This window comes from Durio zibethinus, chromosome 6 (genome assembly GCF_047325235.1).
Source record: "Durio zibethinus cultivar Kanyao isolate XHJ-2024 chromosome 6, ASM4732523v1, whole genome shotgun sequence".
Lineage (NCBI taxonomy): Eukaryota > Viridiplantae > Streptophyta > Magnoliopsida > Malvales > Malvaceae > Durio > Durio zibethinus.
The window spans coordinates 26,382,294-26,406,588 of record NC_143167.1 but is presented as its reverse complement, the minus strand read 5'-3'; the positions used below and the strand labels follow the sequence as shown (position 1 = coordinate 26,406,588).

The following is a 24,295-nucleotide window of genomic DNA, read 5'->3' as shown; positions in this document are numbered from 1 at the left end:
CACAAAAATGGTACACACACATAAACCACAAATACACAAGTATTTAAGTAGAATCAAAACTGGTGCTTATTGAAAAATATTACTAACAATAAAAATACATCAATGAAAGTAAGTAACAAAGAATTTTCCTGTTTAAATAACATCCTCTTAGAAGTCAAAATTGCTAGAAGTGTACCTCTTTCATGAAACAGTTACTCCAAGATCTGTTTATGCACAAAATTTCTTCAAGGACATAAGGAAACAGGAAGCATGAACTGATGAAAATCTAAAGATTGCCAAAAGCTTGAGACTCATGTTGAACAACTGAATGGTTTGATTGGTATTCTCCCAGTTCTCTGGTTAGAAAACCAGCCAAATTATAGAACATAGGTATGGAATGTGAAACATAGTGTTAATTGCATTCACTTGCATTAACTTTGGCATAAATGATTCTATCCAAGTCGACTGGTGGCTTTATGCCCAATTGGTTGACAGCACCCAACCTTGATTTGTTGCTTTCTGCAACCCATCTTATTCAATGAACTGAATAGTTATTTCATCACCAATAGTCTCCACAAGAACACACACCATCTTTAAAATGATGGAAACGATTAGCATCCCTAACCACAATGACCCTGTCAGTAATCTTGGATATAAATTTAGTAGCAGTATGGCAATCTACACAAACTCGAAGATTCTTAAAAATCCTAATTTCAGTTCCAGGCTCCGTAGCAATAAGGCCAAAAGCAATGGCCAATTTCTCACTGTGAACATTTATCATTAGCTCCTTCTCTTCCTCTTCTACATCATGCAATGCCATATCAGTCTCGGTCTGAAAACCTGCCTCCTTCATTTTCCTTATTAATTTTTCTAGCATTGCATATATTGCTGATGCTTGAGGATGGGACCGATCACCAGATGTAAAGACAAGTGGGGTTTCACCAATCTCAATTAGAGTGCACCCAGGAATCTTTGCCAGCTTTCTTTTCTTAACATCTTGTCGGACTGAAGCAGCCAGTGGATAGTTCCTCTCAGCTGAGTATAAATTTGACAGTAAAACATAATATCCTACATTTTCTGGGTCCAATTCAAATAGCCTTTCAGAAGCCACACGGGCAAGCTCTTTATCCTTGTGGATCACACAAGCACCAAGCAATGCACCCCACTCAGCAGGACCTGGCTCAACTGGCATTTCCTTTATAAACTTTAAGGCTTTCTCTAATTGGCCAGCTCTGCCAAGGATGTCAACCATGCAGGCATTATGTTCAGCTAATGGCTCAAAGTGATAAACATGGATCATAGAATGAAATATTTCCTCTCCTTCTTTCACCAAGCCAGCATGACTGCAAGCATACAGGAGAGAAAGAAATGTAACACCATTTGGTGCAACCCCAGAATCAGACATCTTAGAGAAGAGCCTAAGTGCATCCTGGCCCTGGCCATGAAGGCCATAACCTGAAATCATTGCATTCCAAGTCACCACATTCTTGTCCAGCATCAAGTCAAACAATCTTCGAGCCACTCTAATGCTACCACATTTTGCATACATATCAATTAAAGCAGTTGACACATAAATGTTAGACTCAAAACTCTTGCTTCTAACTAGGCCATGTACCCACTTCCCCAGACTTAGAGCTCCAAGCTGAGCACAAGCTGAAAGAATGCTTGTAACTGTGACAGGATTGGGACTAACTTTGGACATCTGCATTTCCTGGAAAAGAGATATTGCTGCTTCTGTCAATCCATTTTGTGTGTAACCTGAGATCATAGCATTCCAAGACGCTGGAGTTTTCTCTGAGGACTCATCAAAAAGCAGCCGAGCAGATTCAATCTCATTTAGTCTGCTGTAAGCAGTAGTTAATGCTGTTGAAACAGAAGATTGTGAAACAATACCAGATTTCACACAGAAACTATGAATACAAGTAGTAAGATTTAAATAACCAAAGGGAGAAAAGACAGGAATCAACCCTACAATTGTACTTGAATTGACTTTTTCCCCAGAACCAAGGAGTTGTTTAAAGAGCCTCACCGAACACTCACTCTCACCATTGCTGGTATACCCCGAAATCATTGCATTACAAGAAACCAAATCTGGTCTGCCAATCTCTCCAAACAATAACTTAGCCGCCTCAATCTCCCTACATTTTGAATACAACGAAATAAGCGCGGTAAGCACATGAACATAGGAATGAAACCCGAGTTTTAAAGCCAAACACTGAACCTCCATCCCCAAAGTCAACTCTTGCAACTCCGCCAAAGCCGGTAAAACAGCAGCCACAGTAGTTGAATCCAACCGGATCCCGCCATCTTTAAGCATATCGCCAAAAATCAGTAACGCATCCTCAAAACAACAAATTTTAACCAACCCAGAAATCATCGAATTCCACAGCACCGTATCTCTTAGAGGCATTTTATCAAACAACTTTCGTGCCAAATCAACTCGCCAAATCTTCAAATAAAAATCAACAACAGCAGTACCCACGAATAAATCCAATCCACACCCATCAACAACCGCATGTTCGTGTAACAACATACCCACTTTCTCATCCGAAAGGGTAGAAGCGGATGCGATAGCGAAGGCGTAGGTGAAGTTATCAGGGTTGAGGTGAGTGCATTTCCTCAAATGGGTATAGAGCGAAATGGAATGGACGTTAGAGAAGCCTTTGATGAGAACGTTGAAGAGGAAGAGATCGGGGTTTGGGATGGAGAGGAAGAGGTGACGTGCATAGGAGGTGGCCCTGAGGTCGAAGAGCCTGTGGGTGAGTTTGGTAACGGTTGAGAGGTCATTTTGGAAGCCATTATGGATGATCTGGGCGTGGGTTTGGGTCAGATGAGAAACAGTGATGGATTTCTTGAGGAGGTTTAGGAAAAAGTTTCGACTTCTTGTTGGTGAGTTTGTGCTTGTTATTACGGATTTGATGAACATCTGCCTTCCTCTGTAATTGAGAATTGAACTCTCAGTCATACCTAAGGTAAAATGGCGGGAAGCTGAGATGCATGGCTGCGTGGAGCCAGCTTTGGGCCATATAAACACCGAAGGACTCCATTATAATGATAATTTTGATCGTGGATCGAGTTTATTTTAGTGACAATTAAAATTGTACAAAATTATAAAATGTGTCCAGTTTTTTTTTATATAGTTTTAAAATGTATTTTTATTATATTAGTATCTTTATCGTTTTAATATGCCCTATAAGATATGTTTTTCACTCTTTTTGTAAAATTTAACTCCACGATGAAATAATTTTTTTTATAGAATAATAATTATTTATAAGTATTTGGTCTACGCGGGTTCCATATAATAAATTTGATATGAATCTTTAAAAAAAATCCATGGTTATGATTGTTAATTATAGAATTATAAGTAGTAAAAATAATTAGTCTACAAGTGACTTGAATCCATCAAGGGTGTGTTTAAATCTTAGAATAAGCTTTTTATATAAGAGCATTCGGTAGGGAGGAAAAGGCAACTTTTCTTCCTTTGGGCTTAATGGGCAGTGGCCCCTTTTACAACAAAAATTGTTGAGGATCAACTCCAAGGTTTCAAGCCATGGTCTTCTCCTACGGCTTTGAATTAAGCCTACTTTCATCATCATTAATCATTAAATGCACTTCCTTAACCTTCAACAAAAATTTTACCTTCATTCCTAACTTCTCAATTATTTCAATCAAATATGATTCAAAAAAAAAAAAATTTAGGAATAAAAACGAAACGTTCACAAAAAAGTTAGGAACTAATTGGGTAATGGTCCAAGAATTCGTGGCTGGAGTCACCGTTGTAACAATTCACAACATAGCATTTCACTTTCTATGCTTTTTTATTACAATCTTACAATTCTCTTTAATATAATCTTGCAATTTATGGCCATATTTGCTACATAAAATTATAATAAAATAAAATAAAATAATATTATGAGTAAAATTAAATTAAATAATATTATCTTATGTTATGATATATGCAAGAATTAAAATAAATTATTTTATTTATTGATCAAGATTATTTTTTTTCAAAATTTATATAATTTAAATTATTGATGTAATTTTAAAGATATAATAAAACATATAAATTAAATCATATAGATTAAAAATAATTATTTTCACTTTGAAAGGATTGAATCATTTTATACTAACAGAATAATAATTCTCCTTATAATCTTATTCTTTTCAATTAGATACAAATAAAATATAATATAAGATAATTATTATACTATATTATCCACAATCCTATGCACCAAACATAATTTGAAATTATGATTAATTAATTGTAATACAATAATTATATAATTTCTTTTTTTTTTTTTTCAAATCCTTTGCATTTTCTTTTCATATGCGTGATACAAAAATTACACGTAGAAAAACTGGGCCAATTGCTCTCTATCTTTTGAAAGGGAAAAAATTACCATTTAAGTTAAGAAAAATTTAAAAAAAGGGACAATTTACATTTACTGGGAACTGAGCAGATTTTGTAATTTATCTCACTTAAATGATATATTGGCAGATTGTTAGCATACCAGGTGGTCAGGGCCATGGAAATGCTTTGGTTGCCAAGATTGGCGGCTTCTTGCTCTCCAAAGGTTGTTTTGTTTGAATGAGATGAGACCTAAGGCTGCACTCTTCTAACTGTTCAATACCAACGGCAAAAATATTGTCAAAGATAGTCCTAAGAGAAAAGATAAAGTAAATATATACGTTAGAAAATAGAAACAATACTTTGCAATTGCACAATCTATTTTAGCCAGCTCATATGGAATATATATGAGATGACCAGCTGATATCAGCTACCCAGTTTGATAGTGATGGCATGCATCGGTCACATATATCATGGCGATTAGGATGAATAAGGACTAATGCATGAATGAAGAGAGAATGATGAAGCATTGACAGCCAGCATTAATTGGCTCTAAGCGCTTAAAAATGTAACCAGGTTGGTGTTTAACTTAAGTAGCAAAGGCTAAAAAACATTTATTGAGTTAAAATTACTGATTGTGCATCTAAGTCAAGTAGGGTCAGTTTGAAGCAAATATGGAAAGAGCTGACATACAGTGCCCGTATGGCATGCATGTTTGAGCATCACATCAGCTTCATACCTAAAATTCTTCCCTGTCCCTACTAACGCATGAAACAAAATTCCTTTTCGGCATGATCAACCAGAACTAAGTCAACTAAAATGCCAAATTAAAGCATTTCTCAACAATAAGGTTGGATTTGGCCAAGTGTATCCTACTATCTCATTGCTCAGTATGGGGCAGGAGTTAACTCATCGGTTGAAATTCAAGTTAAACACTTCCTAACTTCTCTCTCTCTCCCTCTAGAAGAAAATAACTGAAAATCTTAACCTCATGCTTTGTCAGATTTCTTATTACATGCACAATAAACATCATACAATCTTAACTTTGGAGGAGCTTAAAAGGTCAAATCTGGAAGAAATATCTCTTTTTTGGGGTATGCTTAGACGTTTTATGTCCATATATTTGGAAGATCTTAAATCTGGAAGCCTAGATCTATTTAATTTAAAGGTAATTAAATAACCCATCAAAATACTATATGTAGCTCCAGAAGTTAATTATGTCATCATCCTATGGGATAAACTTTGATCCATGCAAATGATAGTTTCAGTTCAAAGCAAAAAGACAGCTGATTGTTGTCAATGCAAGTTGCAGTGATATTTAATCCAATAATTCAAGTTCTACAAGCACGCAATGAGTCCTCACCTGCATAGCTGCTGATGAAGACAACAGAGCTTCACATTGGTCAAGCATGTTTTTCTCTTGTGCAGTTATTGCAGCAAGCTCAGAAACCAAATTGTTTATCCCTTCCACCTACAACAAATAAAATATTGAAATAAAGTTAAGCATCTGGACTGAAACCAAAGATATTAAAAGACATCAACAATAGAACGGCCTGATAAAATCAGAATCCAGAGTTTGTCACACATTGGAGCAGCACAGGGCCAAAGTCCAAGTTGCCAATGTGAAATTTTTGGTCATTAGGAGGCGTATATGCTTTCACCATAGCATTAGATGGAAAAGAAGGGTAAGAAAAAAAATCTTTTCAAAATTCAGATATACATTATCTATGTTGAAATTGCAAGAAACACTTGTCTCAATATCTTAAAAGTAAAATAAACAGAAATAAAACTTCTACTTGTACTGAAACAAGCTTTCTCGGAAAATACACCAGCAGTTGGCATCTTAAATTTCAATATCAATAACAGAAAAGATCAAAGGATTCCAGGACTAAGCAGAAGGGAGAAAAAGCAAGATTCAGAGTCACTATTGTGACATGATAGGCATTCAATTAAAAATAGTAGCAGGAAGTAAAGACTACCACATAGATATTTGTTCTAACTGCTTATAATGTCAGCATTTATGCCAAAAAATGGGGAAACTAGTGGCTTAGGAAGCTAAATACCTTTGAGAGTAAAGAACAAATGGAGGATCCCATAGCCTGCATCACGTCAACAGCAGAGCAAATAGCAGCTTTCAATGATTCAATGTCCGCCTGAAGAGTCCAAAATTCAGTAATAATATCAAGATTTCTCTTTTCAGATATCAATCGAGAGTATTTTTCTAAACTAACTTACCCTTGCCCCTCCAGTTACGGGAAGACGGAGAGTGCTCGCCTCCAGATCTTCTACTGCTCCAGCTAAAGAACTTATATGATCTCTTTCAAGTAATGCCCAATTGTTGAGGTATCCCATCTGCGTTAATCATGTACATACATTAATTTAGCCAAAGGAAATCCTGTGGACTTACATACAGAAACTACAAATTGGTATTCGAAAGCATGATTGAAAGTTAAAATATATTTCCCTGAAAACATTATTTCTCTTCCAAGCACAATAGGCATGCTTAAGAATTTACTTCTTTCATTTGATAGATTAAAGATGAAAATGAAAGTTTAATGTTGTTTTCTATTGTCATCAACTACATCCTCTTTTTTTAGACAGATGAAATGATGTCAAAACATCTACAATTTCAATGTACAGCCCAACTTGGGAATAAAGTTCTAAAGACCGTGCTAAAAGCCATAAGTTGTTTAGATGGGAAAGGAAAATATAAGAGTGCTTGAATGCCAATAAAGAAAGTGCTAGGTCGCAATGAAGCATCTCAGACAAGGATAACAGAAAAGAGAGGAAGAAGAGGGCAAAAAGAGAAAAATGATCCTCCATTGCTCACTTGTTATCCAGGTCATAAAATAATAATGATCTAAAAGTGTAAAAAGAAGAACAGCATCAAATTCCAAGCTCCATTTTCATTTAGTATAATATGTTGAAGACGGACAGGTCAGTACAACTTCAATATTCCAATTCAGATATAACTCTAACAACAAATATTGGTACACCTATATTCTACTGCACAATGCTTAGAAGGGAAAGCCTGCAAATTTTTGCTTAGTGGAAAGACTATGTACTGATATGCTGATTGTCAGAAAAGATTCTTTTGTTTTTGCACGTCACAGAATATTCTTGAATGAGTGAGATAGCAAATTCAATTCTTCAAATTTTTAGATGAGATGTTTCCATATGGATGAAAGATATCTCTTTAAACTTTTGGAGACAAAAGCAATTAAGTAGTTGATCATAAGCAATTGTTCCAAATGTAAGACATGAAATATATTATTCATGTAGATAGTAAACTGCGTCTCTCTTCCATCAATTCAACATTAATCACCAGGAAAAAAGTTTCATAAAAAATGTTCATCGAAAATTGCAACTGTAATGTAATTGTAACAGTAATAACTAGAAGAACACATATTAGTTATCAAGTGAAGGCCACTTCAAAGTCATATTGGACATATATCAGAAAGTCAAAGGTACCAGATGCACACTTGACCCCTGGTCTTCTTATTATATACCTTCCATGTTTATGCAACAGAGAGTCAGTTGTTATATTTTGTCACATTTGATGGAAACTTTTTCCCTTCAATATTTTCAGGTCTTAAAATTTTATAGTTTGCCTTATCCATAGAAACTTGCAGAACAAATAAGCATTTTAAATATGGGGATGCAGAATATATTTCAATCTAATAAGGTTCCTAGCACCAACCAAGATGGAAAGTTCAAACACGAAAGAATCTTTAGAGCCGATCAAACTGGAATTACATGTCAGGAGTAAATTACTGGTACTTTCTTCTGATTGCACCAAAATATGGAGTGGATCCAAATGCAGAAGACCCTCTAATTCCTCAAATGCTGAAGCTTGGGCCAAAATGCACAGCACACTGCAGAATGAGCCTCCAGTCATGGGTTTTCCAATATTCTCAGCCATTATAGGACTAGCACGACTAGAAGATTATGATTTACAATTCTACAAGACCTCTAAGTTCATTCTAATCAGTATCTCAGCCAAATTTAAGAAGCTAGGTGGTCCACAACAATGCTATACATCATTACCTATAGCGCTGTGAAAATAAAGTAGGCCCTCTATTCATCTAAATGATGCTTCCAAAAAGCTATGCTGATTATAATATTCTATTACTATAAAATTTAGACCAATAGATTGGTTCAAGGGGTAGCCTAGTGATATCCATCTTTCTTCCGAAAGGAGGATTCCTCCTATCCATAAATGAAACAATTTAGACCTACAGATGAAAGAAGATACATAAGTATGCACTAAATACCTCCCTGTGTCTTCACAAGGAATTGAACAATTAAAAATGCACATAAACTGCTATTATAATGTCTAACTTAATATATAGAAGCATTAGTAACATCAAGATTGTAAGAGGGGAATAAAAGTGTGCTATGAAAAGACAATGTTGTTATGGAGAGAGGCATTACTTGATCATTCAAAACTGAGTTCAGCTTGAGCTCTAACTTTAACTGTTGGAGATTGATCTTTTTCTTGATCATGGCATCCCACAGACTCGAAGTAGCATTCCAAACATTGTACAAAGTTTCCTGCAACAACAGATTAAAATTTTCTTTGATTAAAGATATAACATGCTATATAAGAGGAAATTCACTACCACGCCATTTCTAAAGCTCTATGCACGTGATATGCATACAAGTACAACACTTCCATGAAATTCCTCACAAAAAGAAACTAATCATATGGATCATGATGCAAAAAAGCAAACAATCTGAAGATTTTCTTTATTCAATAATTGGAGAAATGCATTGTGGAAATTAAATTTTCCTATTCAAACCATCAAAGATTATCTTCCTTTCTTTCATAGAAGAAATCTACCTCCACAGTAACTTTCTGAATATACAATACAGCTTCTGCCTGGGCATTAGCAAATCGCCACTGCAAATAACGGTTGTAAAGAAGTCGCAGTTGATGAGCATCCTCTATGTAGCTTGCGCTTTTTCTTCCCTTCTTAAAATCTGCAATAAAACTGAGAACTGAAGTTGAGCTATGGGATTGACTAGATGAAGTGGATGTCCTCATCCGAGATGGACTAACTCCCCTTGGAGTTGGACTGACTCCTCTTGGAGGTGGAGTGGAAGGTCTTGCCCGAGATGGACTGACACCCCTAGAAACAGAGGTCCTACTTGGTGACTGAGGTCGTGATCCAGGAGCAGATAAAGACAGAGATTTGACCCCATGAGTTGTTAATGTCATCTTGTCCAATGAACTTGCAGAAAGGAGCCTTGCAGGTCCAGATACCCGCATAGACTTATCATCAATTGAAATTGCCTCAGACCCTACTCGACCAATTTCATCAAGTGATAGCCTTGCAGCATCACTAGCAGATTCATGTAGAGGTTTACCCAAACTATCAGACATTGGCATTCTCTTCAGTGAAGATAAATCCATTCCCGGAACAGGTGTAGATAAACTTTTAACAATCTTATTGCCCAGATCCACATTTCTGTTCAATGAATTGGAAGATAATTTCCCACCAATTCTACTAGGCCATCGATGCTGATCTATCAATCGGCTAGGCAAACCATCAACTGGTTTTGAATTTTCAGACTGATCAGGTGCATTTTTCCCTTTAAGAGGACTTCTTTTTCTATCTGGAGTAGGCTTCTGTGATAAGTTGGATGACTCTGACTGTTGTCTGTGAGCCAAATTTGAAGAAGGTCTCAAAGTGCGATCCAAGGAAACATTACTAACTGGTTTTTCTTTTTCCTTTTTGCTAACAGGAATAGAAATAATGTCAGACTGAAATGAAACACTAAGACTTCTCATAGTAGAAGGCCATAAACTTTCTGGTATACGGCCAGTTGATAGCCTTCTAGATGATATCTGCACAGACATTGATGAATCATGAACCGGAGTAGATGGACTTCGAGGTGAAGGTGGTGTTGAGGGACGCTTCCTCTCAGCTGATAGAGATCTCTTTTGTACCACCTGTGAAGGTGTAGGGGTTGTTCTAGTGAGGTTTGGAGATGGGCAGCGCCTGGGACCAGAAGGTGTTGATGGAGTGGGTGATTTATACCTCGAACTAACTTCCCTTGTTCGAGGACGTCTAGTAGTGAGTGGTGCATTGTTCTTTTCAGCAGGAACAAGTGGCAATCTTGTGGTAGCCACAGCAGCAAGCTTGTGCAATCGTTGCTCTGATTCACATACATCCATCCAAACTCTCCAAACTAGACCGCATTGATGGGATTTTCCCAACAAAAAGCCAAAACTACATTTAACGGCCTAACTTTTACATGAATCCTACATGTAATTGGAAAAACACCAGCTGCTCAAAAAGAAGATACTCTTCCCTGCAATAAATCTGGCCACAAATGCAGAAACCAAAAGTTAGATGCTTACAGAATCGCAGAAAGCAAAGGAATAATTACAAACAACAGAGAAAAAAAAAAGAAACTGAAAAAGAATACATCTTTTAGATGCCCAGATCTGACTGACGAAGAATTAGAGAATTACAAGAAATGGGCATTGGTTATTCATCAAGAAAAGCCCAAATCCAAGCAGATCAAGCCATCATAACGAGGCTAAGAAGTGATAAAACAGCATCAGGTACAATGGGGGGTCCTTAAGAAATTTCAGTAGACTTCTATCCAACGTACATTAACGGTCATCACTAGATTGTCTTTGTGTTAAATCTCGACAAAAAATTGCAAATGCAATGTAGTAAGGGGTCCTCTATGGGAAGACTTGAGAAACTATACTGTTAAGTCTGCAATGGTTGTTGGTGCCTGGTGGTGGGGTGTAGGATAAGAAGACAGCTAAAACAAAGGTGCGTAGGAGAGAGAGAGACCATTCTCTCTCAAAAGGTCACTAATCTTGTTATGTTAATATTTCTCTTTTGTCCCCCTCACGGGAATGCCATGGTCGGCTGGGCAGGAAAAAGAAAACCACAATGGGGTTCACTGATTCGTACTCACAAAAACAAATATACAGCCCTACTCTCTGGCTTCCTTCCTTTCCTTCTCTTCCCCTGTCCATTAAAAAGAATTCAATGACAATGATCCCAACAAACAATTGCTGCAAAATATATAAAAATAATAATAATAATGTCCTTTCCATGAAAAAACAAAAAAAAAATTAATCACATGAGACTTTTACCTTGGGATCACATGTTTGGTTAACTAAATGACAGTAAAATTAACATAACAATTAACAACTAAAATGCAATTAATAAATTAGGTAATAATGTATGTATGCTTGTTTGTTTGTATCCATATTTGTTTAGTTATTTAAAAAAATTTTAAAAAAAATGAAGTTTTGCAGTGCTAATGTTGTTGAAGATATGGAAAGAGCCATGGAGGACCAAATGCAAGGAAGATCATTGTCCACCCTTAAGAATACCAGTAAAAACTTGAAATAATAGTTAAAATTCTATTTACACAAAAAAAAATTGTACTATAAATAATACAGAAAAAAAACATAGAGTAATTCCTAGAAATATAGTTTTTGAATTGATCATCTGGGTATTTTTTTATTTTGCGTTTCCTGATTGAAGAACGAAAATGGATGGAAACCACAGTAACGATTAAAGCTTTAAAATTTGATTAAAATTGAAATAATTAAGAAGGGTTTTAAATTTTTTTTAATGATTAGAATCCAAGATCATTATATTGTCTGTATTAGACAGGGTTACGTCCCTAAAATTGAAGACAAAAAATACAGTGATTAAAAAGAAGTGTTTCATGTAAATCTCTTTGTAAGAAAGTTGCAGAGATTGTTCATTGAATCCAACTGCTAAAAATAGCAACAAAAAAGATTACTTTAAACTAATTTAATGTTAAACTGCCTTTTTTTAAAAAAAAATTGTTTTATCCTAATTCAGTGATCGACAAAGCAAGATCAAAGCAGGAAGCAGAAAATTAATTGAAATATAAACTCAGATTAAAAAAGAAAGAAAAATATTTTATACAAAAAAATCTCACCTTTATCGATCTAAAAAATCTTCCAAATGATTCAATCACAAAAAAAAACCCTAAGAAATTCGTCAATTCTTTGAAATTCGAGATACAAAGGAACCAAGGGGGTGATCGCCGGAGAGGAAAAGACAGATCGCCGAGGGCTGTTCGGAGATCGAATATTCAGGCGGGAGATGGAAACCGATTGGATTTTTTTATTTTAATTTTGTTTTTTTAATAAGAGAAACGAGAAGGAAAGAAAGGAAGGGTAGATGAATAAAAAAGAGAGAAACAGAGAAAGAGTAAGAGATAATTTCGAGGAAGAAAAGAAATAAAGAGAAGGGATAATTACAAGGGAAAAGGAAGGAAAAAAAAAGTTTGAAAAAAAGATGAGGGAAAAGAAAACGGTTTTTCAGTTGAGAGGGGATTAAGAAGGATGTTGTTTTCGCGCCACCTACTTTATTGTATTTTTCAGTACTTAAGGAGAAGAGAAGTTTTCTTTTGTCACGTTAACCTTTTTTTAATAAAAAAAATTGTCAATTAATTACAACTTACTAGTTTCTTTTTTCTTTTTTTTTTTTTTTAACGTTTTTGTTATTATCAAGTAATTGCTCATCAATATTTGGTTTAAATGATATATATATATAGTTTATATTTGTTATATTATCAAAGCATACATTTTATGTATTATTTATGAATTAAATAATATTATTTCATTAATAAAAATTTAAAAAAAATCAAGTTTTATGTATTTTTTTTAAAGATTAATTAAAAATTATGTTTAATCATTAACGAAACGACACTATCTGATTTATTAATAATATATAAAATTTATATATGAATAAGTAAATCAAATATAAATTCATATATACATATAAATAAATATAAGAGGAAGGGATCAACTAATATCAGTATAAAATTTTTTAGTTTTATATATATTTTTTAACTATTGATTTCAATAAATTTAAAAAATAAAAGAAATAAATTAAAAAAATTTAATCTCTTCCATTGGATTGAGGGAATAAAAAAATCAAAAAATTAAAAATTGATTCAAAATTATAGTATTTAGTTCGATTCGGATCGATTTTTTTCTTATTTGATTTTGATTAAGTTTGGATATTAAATGTATATATATTAGGTTTTAATTAAATTTTAAATTAAAAAGTAAAAAGTAAAAAAAAATCGAATTTAACCAAATTAGATATTTTTATTAGTTTTTATATATTTTAAATTTTTATAAAAAAATAATTATTTTATATATAAATATATTAAAAATTCTATTAAAATAATATATAAAAATAAAAATTTAAAAATCAATTAATCAAATTAAAATGATATAATTCAATTCAGATTGAATTCGATCGTAAAAAATTCGATTCGAATTCGGATCAAATTTTAAATTCATAATTTTATACATTATTCAAAAAATCAAATCAAACTATATTTGATTTAAACCATTATCATACTTACTTGAATCTATTGAATTAATAATTAAAAAATAGATAAAACTAAAAACTTTTATATTAATATATATATATATATATATACTTAAATAATCAAATTAAAAATTTCTTCTTTATATATGCATCAACAATTGATTAAATTTATAATGAATCAATATTTCGCTTGTAATGTTTAAATTCAATTTTGACGCTAACAATTTTTTTGATAGATCATTTGTAAGTTTACGTTGACACTTATGATGTGTTCTAACTCTAAAATGAAATAATATAATTTTTTCTATATAATTTACCTTTACTTTCTTTTTTCAACATAAAAAGGAAATTCAAATGATATATTTTTTAAACAAAAATCATATATTAATTAAGAACTAATTGCTACAATGCACTTTATTTCCACTCTTATTTCTATCTGACTTCATGTAACTATCATTTTCATAAAGGTCGATACTTTTTTTTTTTTTTTCAAGTTATGACTTTTTTCTAAAAAAAAATATTTTCCATTTTTTAGGTTGTAGTCTGAAGTTTGAACAAGTGTAAAAAAATTTTTCTTGATTTAAATCTCTATCCTTTTAAGAACATAACTAAAATATGCTGCAAATTAATTTACATTATTTGCTCATAGCCTTTAATTATATGCCAAGAAAATTTCAAAGAGAGATAAGGCACATAAATTGGTCAAATGGAGAAGATTTCAAATATCATTAGGTCATGGATTCAAGTTTAAGACATGTGGACTTTTTTTATTTTTACTTTATGTTAAATTATCTCTATGTTATTGATTTCTTCTATTATACGTAATTGTTTTATTGTATGTTTCAATTATGTTGTATATAATAAAATTATATATTTTATTAACGAACGTTTTTAAGTTGATTTGATAATTTGTGTTATTGTATCATATTTTGTGTTAGACTCAATTTTAAATATTACATGAATAATTTTGATATGAACTTGACATGAATAACTTAAATACGAACATGACACATTTATTATATGTATTACATGCAATTCAACACGATTAATATATTTAAAATTAATTATACCTAAATAACATAATACCACATGACACGATTAATACTATTATATACGAATAACACCATTAGATATTATTAATTCATTTATTTAAATAAAAAATCATTTAAATTAGTATTTAAATAAAAAATTATTTAAAAATAAAATATTTATAATTTATTTAAACACTAAAATGATGTGATAAATATAATTATTAAATTATTTTTTAAATAAATTAAAATAAATTTTAATTTTTTATGCTATGAATAATACCATATATTAAGCGTATTTTTATTGTTTGACATAAATACGACACGAATAATATTGTGTTTTAACCGTGTTGATATAATTAAGACATAAAATACAATTACACTAAAACCATACATGATTTCTTTATATCATTTTTGTATTATGTCATTTTGTTGTATTTAAAATTACCAAGTCAACTTTTAAGACACTTATTAAGTTAATTAAATTATTATTTATAAAAATATTTTATGATAAATAAATAATTAATAATTAATTTAATAAAATTTAATGCATTGAAAATATCAACTTTCCTAATATAGTAACATAATTATAATTTCAACTTATACATGCAATTTCATAAAAGAAAGTTTCTTTTTCATATATATATATATATATATATAAATACAACGTATTGAATTGGAAAAATTGACAAACAAAAGATTTAACTCTAACAAGAAGTCCAAGTTTTTTTATTGGTGATTAAGAAAATTATTTGCTTATTAATGGTCTCCGTAACACTTTCTTTAAACAGCTTATGGAATAATTTTACTAATTTCCTAAAACAAAGAGAATTCACAGCACATCAAAACCGCCACCAGCAAACATTAAAATCGTTGCTAATTATAACATTACTTAAAGTTGCATTAAAATCATCAGCTATAAACATTGAAAGCATTAACCACCCATATTGATCAATTTCCAGCTGAACCAAAACCAACCGTCCCTAAATTTATGATAACTTTTGTTTCTTACAGATAGTTCCAAATCTTGGAAATGAATTTCATGTTCATTTAAAAGATGTTAAAAAAAGTAAGACTCTTCAATGAGTTGGAAACCTTTTGATTTGGATTTTGAAACCTCTTTTAGGAAATGAACTTCAGCAAGTAACCTACGCAAATGGTTGGCATTTTAAATTTTCTATTAAATTGTTGTTATCAGATGGCCGTTCAAGTACTAAGAGTACTGATTTTTTTCCTTTTTATTTTTTTGAGATATTACAATCGTCAATAAAGATGGTGATAGATTAGGTAGAGATGGGATTTTACTCATTTTGAATCTGATTGATTTTTAAAATACTTTACTCGATTCCAGTACGATATTGGATTATTATTTTATATATCAAATTCCGATTTAACACCTATGCGTATCACGTCCAATCCATTATCAATCCAAAATTAATTTAATGATTTTAATTTAGTTTTATATTTATAAAAATATTATTTTTTAAAAAATTTATTTTTTAATTATATATAAATACAATATTTTTATTAAGTTAATATTTTAAATTTATGTATTAGATGATATTTTTATTAATATATATACATATGTAAATATAAAATTAAATTGTAAAATATATATTTTATATATCTCAAAACAGATCGAGATGAAATATTTTAAAATATAATTTTGAGCCAATCTTAATTTTATTTTTTAAAAAAATACTCAATCAACTTTTAATTCAATCTTCGATGTAAAAAAAATTATCTTTATTAAAATAAAACGAACCAAAACACATCGATTACGAATTATTTTATCATCTCTAATCATTAATGATTAAAATATCCCTTTTAATGGACAACGAAGGTTTTCACCTTACACTAGAGTATCTGCACATCATACAACTTGAGTTGAGACTAAGACAGATTTATCAAAAAATAAGATAAGCTTATCTTTTGTCCAAATCTACTAAATAAATGTAGAAATAAGATGGATTAGAATAAGAAGATTGTGTTCACACTAGCTAGAAAAAAAGAGCATGAATATGGATGTGATTATGGTCAAATTCATTATTATGTAATCTGCAGGAGTAAATGAGTTCAAATGTAAATCCCTTGATTTTAGGCACGATTCTAATAATGCAATCTAAAAATTTTAATGCTTGGTGGGATGTTCCTAGTTTATATATTTTTTTATTATTCTTTGGTAGAAAGAGAATATGGTTTTTTTTATCCTTAAGCAATCTTTTAGATTATTTTTTAAGTTTTGTATCTTTTAAGTGGATTTCTTAGAGTGGTGAACTTTTATTATTTTGTATTATTGATTAGAATTTTTAGAATGATATTTCTGTATCCCTTAGTTTCTAATATTGGTGGTGAACTTTTATCCCTTTTAATCTAATAATCATATTCTACCATTATTTAAATTCTTGTAAGTTATCTTTTTTATGAGTTTTTCTATTTGTAATTAATCTTTGCATTTCAAATATCAATTCTCAGCATCAAATTAATATCAGAGCTATGCCAGGTCGTCATCGTCAAGCACCAATAGAAGAGATTGAAATCAACATCAATGTTACAGCAACTATCAATGTTTACTCAAAGGATGCCTTCATAGAGGAGATGCGATAACAGATTTTTCAACTATAACATCTGTTGCATATAAAAGAAGAGAGAGAGAGAGATGAGATATAAGATAATGAGACAACGAAAGAGGAACGAAAAAGATGAAAAAACCAATCTATACAATAAAAATAACAGTGATTCTGGTGATAGCACTTTATCTCACTCATGGCAAATTAGAGACTACCTATGTAAAAACCAACTTCAACCTAGTATATTCAATTCAAAGATAGAGATTTTTATTCGAGGGGAAGATGTAACCTAAAGAATTCTTAAATTGGCTACACATGGTGGAATGCATATTTGAATACCATGATGCCTTTGAATATCACAAGGTGAAGCTAGTGGCCATTAAACTTAGAAAGCATGTATCTTTTTAGTCAAAAAATTTGAAGAACCAAAAGAAAAGAGAAGACAAAAAAAATTGTAACTTGAGAGAAGATGAAAAGAGAGTTAAAGATAAAATATCTTCTAGACAACTTTCGATAAGATGTCTTTCTTAGGCTTCATAAATTTACACCTAAAGAAATAATGAGCTATTCCCAATAAACCATAATTTAGTGCTGTCAATACTCAAACTTAAAGAGACTTAATGTGCCAAAAAGTTGGGTATATAAATTCTAAGTGTTCAAATCTCAAGAGAGTTATGTTGGTTGAAGATGAAGATCTTGAAAATGCTAATGGAAAACCTATTAAAGTACCCCAGGATTTTGAAGAAGATGTTAAGAAGACCTATAATGATCTTGAATCTTTACTTGTTACATTTATAGCTTAAGTGATATGTATGTAAAGAAAGGAGACTGGTTGCACAAGAATAAATTTTACACTAAAAACACTACCTATGATAAGGTATGTGATGTTATAATTGATAGTAAAAATTTTAAAAACGTTGTTTTCATTTTTATGGTGCAAATATTAGGCTTTAAAATAGTGGATTACCCTCAATCATATAAAGTATCTTGGCTGTAAAAAGAGAATTAAATCAAGGTTAGTAAAAGGTGTTTGGTTCCTTTTTTCATAAGAAAAAATATCAAGTAATGGGATCTTGTTTTATCTCAAATAGAGTTTGCTTGCAACTGGTCACCAAACCAAACCACTGGTTACAATCCTTTTGAAGTGGTATATGGTAAGAATCTAATTAGTCCTCTAGATTTAGTTTCTTTTCCTACTAATCAGCATTTTGATTGAAATGTATAAGAAAGAGCCAAGAGTATCAAAATATCTCATGAACAGGTTTAGAATAAAATTTAACAGAAAAATGAGAAATATAAAAAGGCAATAATCATGTATCAAAGACATATGAAGTTTAAAGAACATGATTTGGTGTGGGAATATTTGCACAAAGAAAGGTTTTCACAGGAAAAGTTTGACAAATTACAGCCTAAGATAGGTGATCCATTTAGAGTTATCCAACGATTTGGGATAATGCTTATAAAATAAAGCTTTTTGACACTTATAGAGTATTTTTCACCTTTAATGTTGTTAATTTGTCACCCTATTATGACAAAAATACTAGTACAAACCTAAAGATAAATCTTTTCAACCAGAAGAGATTGACACCAGAGTGTCTACACATCATACAACTTAGACTGAGATTTATCCAAAAATAAAATGGGTTTATCTTTAGTCCAAATCTACTAAATAAATGTAGAAATAAAGTAGATTGAAATAGAAAGATTGTGTTTGTATTAGCTAGAGAAAAATAGCATGAATATGGATGGATTATGGTCATATTCATTATTATGTAATCTACATGAGAAAATGAGTTTACATGCAAATCTCTTGATTTTAGTTACGATTCTAGCAATGCAATCTGAAAATTTCCATGCTTGGTGGGATATTCCTAGCCTATATATTTTCTATTATTTTTTGGTAGAAGAATTGAGATTTCTTTATCCTTAGACAATTTTGTAAATTGTTTTTCAAGTTTTGTATCTCTTAGGTGAATTTCCTAAAGTGGTAAACATTTATTATTCTATATCTTTGATTAAAATTCTTAAGGTAATGTTTTTGTATCTCTTAATTTCTAATTTTGGTGATGAATTTTTATTTCTTTTAATCCAATAGTTATATTTTATCATTATTCAAAATCTTATAAGTTGTCTTCTTTGTGAGTTTTTTTATTTATAATTAATCTCCATATATCAAATATCAATTCCTGATACTATCACCAAACTGCAGCTCCCAATACGAAAACTCGTCCAAATGAGACTTAAACTAGTGCATTTCTAGTTATCATGCATTGGAACTTTTAAACTTCATAAGGGGCTTTAAAAGAACTGTCTCATGATCAATATTCGGGTAATCATAAATAAGGAAATTAAAAAATTATCATATCTACCTATTTGAACATTTGAATTCTGTGAAAAATAAAAAATTTCATACTACAATCAATTACTTCTAACTTTCTAGTTAAATAGACAATTAAAAAAATATACTATACAATTTTTTTTAAGAATAAGGTTAACCAATATATCAACTAATCCATTATGTATGATTAAATTGAATTACTTCTAACTTTCTAGTTAAGTAGACAATTAAAAAAAAATACTATACAATTTTTTTTTTAAGAATAAGGTAAACCAATATATCGACTAATCCATTGTGTATGACTAAATTGAATTGCACTTTATAAAATTTTTGTGCTGTGATCGTTGGATGTGACATGCAGCGGAAAAGCATTCAAATTTCGTTTCTTTTCTCAAGTCTCAAGAGCCGAATTAACTCATTTACACGTGGTTTGGTTTTATTTTCGTTTTTTAGTTTTTTTAAAATTTAAAAATAAAAATATGTTTGATGGATTGTTTTTATTTTTTGTTTTTGAAAACTAAAAATAAAGTTTTGATTAATGTATTATTAATATAATATTTATTAACATATTATTTATATTAATATAACGTATTATTAATAATATATTAATATATTATTAATATAACATTTATTATGTTATTTATTATTAATATAATAATTATTATATAATATTATATATTTTTAATAATATATTAATTAATAAATAATATATTATTAAATATTATTATATTATTGATAACAAATGAAGTTTAAAAACTTTAATTACTTTCTTTTACATGTTTTTGTTTTTTTTTTTTTTAACATTTTTAAAACAAAAACTTTTTATCCAAACATATTTTCAAATTCAATAAATTAAAAATAAAACAAAACAAACTTTTTAGAAGTGTAAAATATAAAATATAAAATACACAACAATATCATACGACCCCTTAACTTGTTGTTTTGGTCTCAAATTGTAAGGTGAAATTGGAGTATTGCTCATAGATGTATTCAAATTGCATTTTAAGAAGAGTAATAGCCATGAGAATAACTTAAATTTTAATTTAATTAATTTATATAATTATTTTTATGAAATAATATTTAATAAATTTAAATTTTAAATTTTAATCCTTATAATTTTTTATTCTATTATAAAACTACAATTTTTTTTTTAATAAAAAATAGCTATAGGAGCGTATGCTAGAAGCTTGCATCATAAAAAAATCAACATGGAGCTAGGGCAGCTCTTAAAAATACAGATCTACATGAAATGATTATGGCTACATATATATAATAATTGAGTATGTTACATTTATGTTCACCCTTAGCTAATCCTTTAATATTGTTTACTTCGTAGGCATCTATCTTTCAAATCAAACTACCCAACCTGACCCAACTTTTACTATATGAGATCGATAATGGCTTACTTTTGGGAATTGAATTAGGCATACCTGTACAACACCATGTCCAAGTTTTTTTTTTTTTTTTTTAAATATAATGTAATTAATTATGAGTCTAATAAGTAATTAATTCAAATAGATACTCTCAAGTCTCAAAGATTCGATCGGAAATATACTTGAATTCAATTTTTTTGCTTGTCGAAATTTACTAATGTACTAAAAAAATTAATTAATACACAATTTTTATTTATAACTTGAATTTTTTTTATTAATTTTTTAATTGAATTGATATCATTTAATTATTTATAAGTCGTGACATTAATTTAATGAGAAAGTTTATAAATAATTACAAATGTGGATTTAGGTATATCAAAAGTGTTCAGTCCCGAAGCAAAACAAGAATTAGCAATATATATCATTTGTTGTGATTAAGAGATGAAATTCTCATTGTTTCTTGGGAAGCAATTCTCCTTGTCTGTTTGTCTAATTCTGGTTGTCCAAACCCCAAACCTGTCACAAAGTTAGGTGAATCAATCAGTGTCTTGCGTTGCATGCCCAACTTTACCATTCGAGATATGTCATAGGTAGCCCTAGCTAGAGCTTTTTTTTTTTGGGGGTGGGGGGGTGGGGAGGTGGTTCCTAGTACTTTCCCTATAAAATTTAATTTTGAAATCCTATAAAACTAGATTAGAGGTAAAGTCACTTCAAATTGTAATTAACTCCTATCGACAATTCATTGTCATATTTTCAGTTTTAACCTTGAAAGCTCATTTTTAACTTTTACAAATGTTAACCTTATGTTTTGAAGCTTCAATTTGAATTTTATTTGTTATATAAGTTATGCACATAATTAAGAGTCAGCAAAAATTCAATATACCTAGATATTTAAGAATGTATAAGATAATATGAATATATCATTAATTTTAACTATTACAAATATATTTTAATATTTTAAGTTGTTAAAGTTTGAATTTTGATTATTAAAATTAAAAATTTAATATTTTACTAATTGACTACATTATTGTTGATATGAAAAATATGTTTTGTTTGTTTTTATGAAATATGAAATGTAAATCTTTTTAAATTTAAGGAATTGAGTATTGCTTAAATAATATGTATATTGATTAAACTCTTGAAAATTATGAATTTGAGATAATTTAATCACGTAATATGTGAGTTAGGTAAACATGGATTGAGAGATTAAATATAGATTAAGGATTAAAAAATATATATCTTTTTAAATTTGTTTTCAGACACAATTTAACTCTTTTCTCCAATTCCCATCCCTTTGTTCATCGTCAATTCTTTAAAAAAATAAAATAAAAAAGAAGCTTAAAAAAAAAGTCAAACATGTACTAATTGGACAACAATCAAAGATTAGAGATTAAGAACTGAACATAAAGTCTATGCACATCAGCCAAATACTTTAGAGACATATCCAGAATTGTTAATTTTAAAATTTTTTGTTCAAGATAAAAATACTAAATACTAAAACCTTATTGAAACGGTCATTCATGCAATTGAGTTTAGCCGCCTGCAACTGTCGTCAACCAAGCAACAACTCAAATTTATTTCCAATAATTTTCCTAACCTTGATTTTTGGTGGTAGAAGTTTGCGTTGGGTTTGTTACGTGCAGGTGGACCACATAGTAACATGGCAGGGACCAATTGACTTTTCTCTGCACGTTCAGGACTTGTCGAAGAGTTGAAATGTTTAGTTGGCTAAGGTTGAAAATTGAGCCCACTTTTAATATGTTTTAGTATACATTTCTTTTTTAATCGTTGCTATCCCTTTCCTATAAAAAAAAAGTCATTTAACCTTCTTGTAGTAACATCAATCGCTGAAACAAATTTTTTTCAACTTGGGAGAGAATTGAGGAATTTAGCTTGTTTTAATTAAATTTCTTATGTTCGGCGGCTTCTTACTAATAGAAAGTTGAAGAATTGTCACTAAATTTATCAAGTACAAACCATTGAAAGTTGAGTAGTATAAGATAATAAAAAGGACAATCTTAAATAATGATGTTATGGAAGTGTAAAAAGAAAATTAAAGTTGTTACAACTATAAAGAAGAATGCTCACAATTTGAAGATAAGGATTAGCTTAATTGGTAATGAAAATAACTGTTTTTTTATTTTTTCTGTCAATTAGCGTTTAGACTTTGTGAGAAGCATATATTCCGATAGAAAAATATTGAATGTATTAAATTAACATGAAAGTGTATTTTTTATGATTACTTACAAGAGAATTAAATCTAGACAAATTGAAAATAACCTATTCCCATTATAAATTTTTTTTTGAATATATATGAATGAAATTGAATGATTCTAAATTTAACTCAATTGATTTATATAATTATTTTTAAAAAATAATATATAATAAATTTGAAAATCAAATTTTATCAATTATAATATCTTTTTTATTTCCGAATTACTCTCTCATTTGTTAAAATAAAAAAATAACCCTAAATGATGAAATTGAAATAATGTAAAATCGTGTTGAGAAGGTGCACGAAACTCATAATAATAGCTAATTGAAGACTGTGAAACAAAAGCCAAGCAATATGGTTGCGAGCAAAGGCATATACGCACTTTCTTTTTGGGAGCAAAGGCATATACGCACTTTCTTCACATCCAACTTCTTTTCTTTTTTTTTTTTTTTGTTTTTTTTCCATTACATGAAAGTGAATACTACCAATTGATTATTTTGCTTCAAGAGTGCCCATTTCTAGCTTTGAACTAACAATCAATGGCAAAAATTAAAGACAAACATCATTTTCCATTGCCAAATGCATCATTTTGCCATTTTACTTTTGCCTTTTTTATTGTTTATTTTGCTTTTTTTTTTTTTTTTTACTTTTTAAGCAATAGAAAGTGGTTTCACAATTTATTCTAATTAAGCGCACGAGTCTATATGAATACATGTAGATTAAATTTGCCTATATGATTCATAAGTTTTATATTGTCAATAAGGAAAAGATTGATATAAACAATAAGTCATATCTATAATTGTGTCTTATTCTCCTTTTTTTTTTTAACTTATAAACCACCCTATAAGACTTCATTCTCTAACTAACATTTATAATCATTTCTATAACTCATTCAATAAAAAATCTTTAAAGTCATCATTAATTGTCGCATTTTAATATTAGTTTTACATTTTTTTGGCTAATGCTAAATCATTTATGATTTAATTTCAAAATGACTTAATGATATAGTAAAAAATTCTTTTCATTGACTATTCAAATAAAGTCTTAATCAAACAATTTAATAAATAAAGAGCAAGCATATTGATTCA

General features: G+C 30.0%; 2 protein-coding genes across 10 annotated transcripts; both read right to left on the bottom strand.

Annotated features, from left to right (window-relative positions):
• Nucleotides 1–42: 42 nt before the first annotated feature.
• On the bottom strand, nt 43–3,083 carry MEF29 (Pentatricopeptide repeat (PPR) superfamily protein). The gene has a single exon (XM_022876626.2). It carries the CDS (start codon nt 2,942–2,944, stop codon nt 539–541), a length of 2,406 nt encoding a protein of 801 aa, XP_022732361.2. The 5' UTR covers nt 2,945–3,083; the 3' UTR covers nt 43–538.
• Nucleotides 3,084–4,354: 1,271 nt separating this feature from the next.
• Nucleotides 4,355–12,699, bottom strand: LOC111286750 (AUGMIN subunit 8-like). 9 transcript variants are annotated; one of them, XM_022876925.2, is made up of 8 exons: nt 11,451–12,699; nt 10,763–11,322; nt 9,171–10,656; nt 8,762–8,881; nt 6,563–6,679; nt 6,391–6,480; nt 5,691–5,798; nt 4,355–4,599 (listed from the first exon to the last, which is right to left on the bottom strand). In XM_022876925.2, the coding sequence occupies exons 3-8, from the start codon at nt 10,506–10,508 to the stop codon at nt 4,498–4,500; spliced, it is 1,875 nt and encodes a 624-aa protein (XP_022732660.2). In that variant the 5' UTR covers nt 10,509–10,656; nt 10,763–11,322; nt 11,451–12,699; the 3' UTR covers nt 4,355–4,497. The 9 variants fall into 9 exon arrangements, with proteins under 9 accessions (XP_022732660.2, XP_022732665.2, XP_022732659.2 ...); XM_022876930.2 differs by having other exon boundaries at nt 4,355–4,639; nt 12,275–12,699; XM_022876924.2 differs by having other exon boundaries at nt 12,275–12,699.
• Nucleotides 12,700–24,295: the final 11,596 nt, after the last annotated feature.